This window comes from Microtus ochrogaster, chromosome 2 (genome assembly GCF_000317375.1).
Source record: "Microtus ochrogaster isolate Prairie Vole_2 chromosome 2, MicOch1.0, whole genome shotgun sequence".
NCBI lineage: Eukaryota > Metazoa > Chordata > Mammalia > Rodentia > Cricetidae > Microtus > Microtus ochrogaster.
In genome coordinates, this window is record NC_022010.1 from 7,107,624 (window position 1) to 7,116,066 (window position 8,443).

General features: G+C 51.6%; 1 protein-coding gene across 1 annotated transcript in view; it reads right to left on the reverse strand.

The window, feature by feature from the left end:
• Positions 1-8,443, reverse strand: part of Suds3 (SDS3 homolog, SIN3A corepressor complex component) — a 28,230-nt gene that overhangs the window by 15,667 nt on the left and 4,120 nt on the right. Inside the window, exons 3-6 of the mRNA XM_026784596.1 lie at positions 6,686-6,741; positions 5,027-5,098; positions 3,411-3,430; positions 1,971-2,127 (exon numbers count right to left, since the gene is read on the reverse strand). Of these exons, the coding sequence (XP_026640397.1) occupies positions 1,971-2,127; positions 3,411-3,430; positions 5,027-5,098; positions 6,686-6,741 (305 nt within the window). The remainder of the gene's footprint in view (positions 1-1,970; positions 2,128-3,410; positions 3,431-5,026; positions 5,099-6,685; positions 6,742-8,443) is intronic.

The window sequence follows — 8,443 nt, forward strand, 5'->3', positions numbered from 1 at the left end:
AAGGCACCCGATGCTCATGTACGGCCTGGCCTTAGCTCAAAGGGTCACATCCAGTGCACTCTGCCTACAAGCTCCCTACCACAGAAGGGCCCAGCAGGGCATGGGCAGTCCCTGAGAGTGGGACCCCCAGCAGCCCTTCAGGTGACTGCACCTACAGCAGGCAGCTGGCCGGGTGCAGCTTCACCTCCACAGCACAGCACCGCAAATACAGTCAGAGCCTGGTGTCCCGGGAGGCTGAGGATGCGGAGTGCCTTCTGCACTCCCAGATCCCAGTCCCTAGGCGACTATGCTCAGACAGAGCAGTTGGCCTGAGACACCTGCTTCTTATGGTCTTTCTCAGCAACCTCTCATTTACTATTTAAGAGAAATATCCAGGTTGAAGCAGAAAAGGCGATTTGCAGACGGAGGTGGAAGAGGTGTATCTCGGCATCAATCCTCAGAAGCGAAGCAAGTCAGTCAGCTAGAAGGAAATCAGGCCTTCATCTAACACCAGGGCAGCACCATCTGGGGAAGGCCCATTATCCTTCTAGCTTCGGTGCCTTTACTCCGCCCTCCATCATTACCTTGGCAACGCTCTCCACAACAAGGTCCTGAATGGCTTAAGGAAGGACGTCAGTACCTTTATCTGCTTTATTGCATTACAAATGATTTCCTAGCCTTTATTTGTCTTTTCTGCTTCTGTCTCAGTTCAGAAGCTGGCTATAAAACCACCTGAGCAGAGCCCACTGCCTGTCAGTAACTAGGACACCAAAGCATAGGTAAGGTGAGCACGCCCTTCCCTGCTGGGAGCGGGAGCAGTTATACATGGACAGGATGTCCCACTAGGCCAATGGAGCCTCGGGAACAGTGGGGCCTCCAGCAGAGAGCCATGAAGCATCAATACCAGTCACAACCACCATCAAGAAAATGGCATGCGGGTCAAAAACAGGTGGGGAGGTTGGTACCCGAGAGGGTGGCACCATGTGCAACCCAAGAGAAAGAGCACTGAACAGGGTAAGCAGCACAGCCCCAGGCACTACTCCAGCACCCACTGGGGGACCTGTGGAGGGGGGTCACTGTGTGTGGACAGGGTGCTACTCCAGCACCCACTGGGGGACCTGTGGAGGGGTCACTGTGTGTGGACAGGGTGCTAAGCTGGTTCAGAGCACAGAACAGAGGGGCACACCAGCTCTAACTGCCTGCTTTCTGATCCAAAGTCGGCCAAGGATTTCCACAAAACTCGCAAGTCCTACAGAGCCCTGTTAAATCCTGCTCTCCCAGAGCCCCAGAACCTTCTGGACAGGGTGAAGATTAAGTTTCAGGGTGTGCAGAAGAGCACACCAACTATGTAGCCAGGTAACAAACTCAGCGCTGACTTGTAACAAAGTCCTTGCCAAGCTCTAAAGTGGCTGGCTCCTGTGATTCACCAGTCTGCAGACGGGAACGGGTGTCACCACAGTTCCCCTGAGACCTGTCTGTAACCTGCTAAATTCCCTGGTGACAACTAAACCCCAGGTGACTAGGAAGGAAACTAGTCTTGAAGTCTGCTCTAGACACTCAGGAGATTCCTGAAGGAATCACACGCAGGCTGAGCTCACAGCACTGCCTGCGGGGAAAGACGACAGCACAGACACACAAAGCCACCTTCTTGTGGTAACCAGGGTGATCTCCAGGTGGTTCTGGTGAGAAACTGGAAATGTGAGAGACACAAATGGCAGCTGACAAGGCACAGCCTGCAGCTGCTACTCAACAGCCTGCACGTGGCCTGCCTGTCATGCGCAGACACCCAAAGGCACAGTCGTGAGATGAGATGGCACCTGACCCTCTACAGGGGGAAGCTAAGCAGCATGACCAAGTCCCCATCTGGTTCAGGGTGGACGTGAAATGCTGACTGGGTCAGGAACCCTGCTCTCCAACAGTAGACCTGCCGTGGAGGCGGGGCCATGAGGCAGGGGAGGGACTGAGGCAGCCCCAGGCCCAGGGCTCCTTACCTCCTGTCAGCTCCATCGTGAGCTTCTCATTCTCAATCATCTTCTTCTTCTCCTCGAGCTCGGCAATCAGGTTCTCCTTCAGCTCCACCTTCTTGTCTTCAAACTCCTTCACAGCCGCCTTCTTCTCTTTGATATAATTCCTTTCCACCTGTTCGGTCTGATCAAAGGAAAATGGGGCTGGGGTGGCTGACCACAGGTGCCATCCGCCTCTGGCTCTGACCTCAGCAGCAGACAAAGCCTGAGACCTCGGTCACCCACACTGACCTGTGGAACCAGGGGTCTCGGGGACAATTCCAGGAGGTGCCCCAAACCCAGCCACGTAGCAGTGCTCACTCCAAGGTACTGCACTGCCACCCGGGTCCCCCTTCTCCCCGCTTTAGCATCAAAACAGAACTTGAGTCTCTCCAAGCTAGCAAGGGGGTCCCTCTTGGAAGGACACAATTTCAAGTGAAAACAGCCCACTCCAGATGAAGTTTCTGCATTTAGAATTAATTATATGATATTAAAGCCAGACAGCGTGCTATTATGTTTGATCCCTAAAAACAAAAGCAACTACAGACCATTCATTAGGCGCATGACCCTTCAAGTACTCAAGCATCAAAAGTAAGCTATTAATAAAATAAAAACAAAACTGCCTAAAAGCCTACTTGTGAAATCTCACCAGTGTCCTGGGTGACGACTGTGGGCTGGAGTACACGCTCTGCCTGGCTGCGCCTGTGTGCGCCGAACTGATTTTAGTAAAAATGTCTTCCAAGTAATGTGAATCTGACAAACCTAAAAGCACCCCTTACACCCTCTAGGCCCTTCTAACCCTCTAGGCCCTCGTCTCAGCACCACGGCACGCAGCTGCCTGTGACATGAAAGGAAACGTTAACTCCGTCTTGCTCCAGGCCCAGTGAAGTCCCAGAGTAGGACAGATCTGTGGGGCCAACTCAGCAACTGGGCTGGGGGCGGGGGTGCTAGCAAATCACCAGGCAACATGGCCCTGAGACACCTCAATGGTCACAGTGTGAGACAGAGGCCTGCAGACAGGCTGTGGGCTGGAGAGACGGTTGGAGACAGGGTGCTTGCAGCTCTTCCAAAGGACTTGAGTTTGGTTCTCAGCATCCATGTTGGGTGGCTCACAACTGCCTGTGACCCCAGCACCCCCTTCTGGCTCCAGAGGCACCAACATACATGGTATTCACTCACTGATGCACACGTATACAAGTTAGATTTTAAATAAGAAAACAACGAACAGTGAGGGGTGACATCCCAACCCCATGTGGTCAGGAGGGAGCGCACAATACTCATGAGCAGACCAGCATCCCTTCCTCAAGCAGACACTGGTGAGGTGTTCCAAACCCAATACTTGCTGACAGAAGGAGAGGCCGGCAGATCAAGAGTCAAACCGCAGCCTCAGAAGGAGCCTGCAGACCCAAAAGCTCCCGGGGTACTTACTTCCAGCTGGAGGAAGAGCTCTGCAAGAGAGGAAAGGGCAGTTAGAGTCACCCAGCCACCGTCCCTCTAGATAAGGCTAGCAGGATTCACTGGGTCTCGGGCGGTTCTACCGACAAAATGCAAAGCTGTCCTCTCTCAGGCCCAACCAGCAGGACAGTCCAGTGAGATAAAACACTGCCACCTCAGAGACAGAGTCCTTATGGAAGCTTTCAGGGTGGACAGCATGGCTCCAGAGGACAGGGGGCTGGGCTCAGTTAGGACTTAATTTTGAGGCCTTCCCTGACAGACCCAAATTCATCAAGCCCCACTCTCTGCTTCCTTAGTCCTACTGTGCATCAGACAGTTATTAACTGTTTACCTACGGAATGGCTATTCTTGGTTGTCAGCTTGACTATATCCAGAATTAAGTAAAACCTAAGTGACTGGGTATACCTGTAAGAAAATTTTCTTTCAAATCATTTGAAGTGAGAAGATCCACCTTTAATCTGGGCCACACCTTTTGGTGGCAGCCTGTACAAAGGACATGGAAGAAGGAAGCTTGCTCTCTTTGCCTGCCTGCCCTCCAGCTCTCTGGCAGTCCATGCCCTCACTGCATACACTGAACCGGCCGAGACAACCAGCTCCAACAGCGCCGGATTCTCAGACCTTCCACAGGGAGACAGGCACTGTTAGACTAGCTGGACCACAGCCCTAAGCCACTGTAATAAATCCCCCTCTGTGTAGAGACCCAGTCTATCAGTTCTGTTCCTCTAGAGACCCTCACACGGCCCGGCAGCCTCCACCAGGAGGTGGTATGCTTTGATAAAGCCAGCATCTGAAACAAAAGGTATCTGTAACTCCCATCTTTTCTGGGTCAGTATGGGCTATGAATAGACCATGGATAGACCAGAAACTTCAGGGTATCACAAGTTCCGTGTTCTCCTTGGCAGGCCTCAAATCCTGAAGACCCATTTCCCTGTGGAAAGCACATTCACTCACACCCTGTGGAACTTCAGACTTCCAGAACTCAGACGATGAGCACAGGCATTGTGTCTGACAAAAAGCACTCAAGGCAAAGAAACCACTCATCCCGGAAGTCACTCCAGCCCAGGGAGCCGTGGGCACAGGAACTACCACATGGTTCTTTAACTTCTACTGTTCACTGATTTTCTGTAGATGGGGCTCCTTGGCCAATGACATGGAGAGTTTCCTAAAGCCATGGACACTATGCTCCAAGTACCAGCGTGCACAGATGTCAAACACCCGAGCAAACATGATGTGGAGCGGGCTGAGGGCATACATTCCATGCCAGCAAGTGCTTGAAACACATGGAGGCCATGACAAGATGGCAGTCCCCTTCTCAGGCACAGAAGAAACCACAGGCACAATGAACTACAACCTCTTCCACACCAGCAACTCAGGTTGCCCAATATGCCACCAAGTGCACCAAGCAAGGAGCAGCCCCGGCACCTAGATTCCTAGAGAATAGGTAGGTAAACAACTCTGGCACACTCGTCCGTCCCCTCTCCTCTGCCCCAGTGAAGACTTGGGTGTGTTCTATCTAGAGAACAGCTCTGCACTCTATGAGCATGAGCGAGCAGAAGGCAGGCGGTACTGTGTACACACTGGAGGCCTACCTGCGTTCCGGATCCTCTCTCTATACTGCTGATCCAGCTTCTTCATCCTCTTCTGATATTCCTGTAATGTACCTGATGGGGCAGTCACAAGGCACAGAGTGACTCAGAAAATCAGCCTGCTATGCCCACACCTAAGTCACTCTCTAGCATCCGGAGCAGGACTAGAGAGCCGTAATAGAGAAGAGGCGCACAGCAGACAAGACCAGAGACCACATGGAGCCCCATCAGACCAGGAGGGGTGGAGGAGTGAGGCCAGGAGAAGGGCACAGACACCCAAATGGCACTGATCACGGGGTTCTACAGTCTAAGACAATGGGCCTCCCTCTCCTGGAGAAGGGCCATTCCCTTACAGTGACGTCTAGGTCAAGGCTATCCTGCTGTGGGACCCTGTAAAGACTTGTCACTTGTATTGCTTTAATAAAATACTGATTGGTCAGTAGCCAGGTAGGAAGTATAGACAGAGAAACCAGAACAGGAGAATTCTGGGAAGAGGAAAGGCTCCGTCTGCCATCATCACCAGACACAGAGGAAGCAAGAAGAGAAGGCCTCACTGATAAAAGGTACCAAGCCACGTGGCTAACACAGGTAACACAGATTATGGTTAACGTAAGTTATAAGGGTTAACTTCAGCACTCAAACTCAATCAATACAACTGAGGAAGCAGATTGTTAATTTTAATCAGTTCTATGAGACTTAGCCATGTGGCCCTTGGCAGTCAGACGGTGCAGGTACAAACCCTGAAACCTCTGCTTGTTCATTTCTCCCCAAGGCAGCTGTCATGAGCTCCCATCTGTAGAAGCACTTGTTGGCATGGTACCCAGCACAGGACCAGGGCCCAGGAGCACGGCTCCTGGCAGGAAGAGCAGTTGCGCTGACAGGGACCCTACAGTGTGCTGCAGAGACGGCAACTAACCTGTTTGGATTCACACTATGGCCAATGCTCTGTTCCGGGCCCTTCTTTCCTCACTTGGTAGATGAAGCAAGAGATGGGATATGCCCCAAAGTCACATTCCTTTGAGAGCAGTGACACTGGGTTGCAAGCTTGTCATAGAACTTGAGGAGCCGGTTCTCAGTCTCAGGCTGCTAAGCCTTTCTTTAACCGTCACCGTACTTCCAAGACATGGCCACTTATAATTTACCAAGAGAAGAGAACAGCACGGTGAAGCGTGGATTGGCTTAGGAAGGAGGAAAACTTGGCTCCTTTCATAATGAGGTCCTTATTGCTTAAAAATGTTTTTCCGTGAACGTGCATGTGTGCCTGTCTGTGTGTGTATCTGGAGGTCAGGACACCTTTTGGCATTCTCTCCTCCCACCGTGTGAACTGTGGACATCATCATGATCATGCCATGAGGCTTGATGGCAGCTCCTTTGCTCACTGAACCATCGTGTTGGTCCACAACCTCCTCTTAAAAATACAAAGTCTATCTTAGACATGGTGCCCTGAGGACCCAAGGGAAACTTCAGCTCAAGAATTTGTTCCATATTGAAAATGGCAAAATATAAAAGTAAAAACTCACATTTGTGATAAGAGACAGCAGGACACATAGCAGAGGGCTAACACAAGCCAGACTTCACCATCACTCATGCTCCCAGACAGACATAAACTCCAAGGACTTGTGCCCAGGGCACTGTGGAGGCGCAGGGCAGCCCCACACCTACCTTCCTGTAGCTGCTGCAGCTGCCTCTTCAAAGACGCCAGTTTGTCCTGATACATCCTGGAAGAGAGGAAGAATTCAGCTCTGGCTCAGTACTGGCAGACCAGGCTGCCCTGGGCGTACCCTAAGTGCTCTTCAGGCAGAGAAGGGGAGTCACAAAGAGACACGCCCCTGGACACCTGCAGCACAGTGTGTACAATCCCAAGAAGCAGTTTGAACCATGCAAAAGTGAGAGTGCTGGCATTAACACATGTCTACATTAAGGGTTAATCAAGAGAACAAAAAGATCGGAAGACACGCTACTCTCTGGAACTTCAGATGCAGAAAATGAGGAACTTCGGTATCAACCATACCTACACAACCCTACAATAAATTATAAATGAAAAAACAAGGGACCGAGGAGATGGCTCAGAGGCTAAGAGCACTTGCCACCAGACCTGAGGACCCGAGTTCCAGTCCTGGGACCAACACAGTGGAAGAAGAGAACCAACTCCTGCAAGTTGTCCTCCGACTGCCACAGTACAGCGCAGCATAACCCTCTCAAGGCACAAAACACACACATGAAAATGTAATTTTTGAAAGGCTCGTGGATGTTAGAACAAGGGCCACCCTCAGTGCACCTCCCCTGCAGACAGCACAATGTATAACCACCAACCCTTGGGTCGCTGTAAACCCACTGCATGTCCAGGATCAGAAACACAAAGCTAACTCAGGCTCGATGCAGGAAGCCCTGGCTGGGCAAGAGCACAAGACACACTGAGCAATGGCCATCTTCTCATTGCTCACGCCGAGGGACTATGGGCAACTATACACACGAGCTGTGAATTCCAGGTGTATCCACCTGGGGGCAATACTTTTGCTTCTACAGGGAAAACACCCCCAGTTTCTCAGTGACAATAGCAATAACAAAGGCCTCAAAGAATGTCCTTCACCGAGACCTTTCCACTCCTCAAAAAGGCTGACAATGAAACACCTCTTTTCAGAACAGAAGGAGGCTCAGGAGCCCCCTTCCAGGCCCCTCTTTCCAGAACAGAGAGAGGCTCAGGAGCCCCCTCCCAGGCTCCTCTTTCTGACAACACTGCTGTGCAGCTCCTGTTCACCTTGACGGAGAGCACCCTGTTCTCGTCACAATGGCTCAGAGGTTAAGAGAACTGGCTGCTCTGCCAGAGGACCCAGGTTCAGTTCTTGCCCCAACATGGCAGCTAACAATAGTCTGAAACTCCAACTCCAGGAATCCAACACCCTCTTCTGAGGGTATTACAAATGTGGTACACAGAACGTGCAGACAAAACACCAATACACAATAAATAAATAAATGGATCTTTTGGGGGGGGGGAAACTGTTTCTGAAACCTGACCAGGACTAGAGAGGAGCAGACGCCAGATGGGGTGTGAGAAGTCTGTGGGACCCAGGGCATCAAGTCCCGCCACACAGAGGTAGTAGCCAATTCCTGCCGCCGAGACCTCTAAACAGAAGGCTTGCAGAATAAAGAAAGGGGGCAGGGAGGACACCAGATCCATCGCGATCCTGCCCCAGGAAGAGTCTGCGACAATGCATTTCAAACAGGCAGACTCCCCATAAAAAGTGGGCACAAGAGAAAAGCCAGGGAGAGTTCCCAGGTGCAACTGAGAACACGCGTGTGAATCACTCATGTAACCTGTGTGCTGCCTCAGAAGCTGCAACCCAGCACTCAGGAGTGTGTAGCAGGAGGACTGTAAGGAGTTCCCGGCATCCTCAGAAGCTGCAACCCAGCACTCAGGAG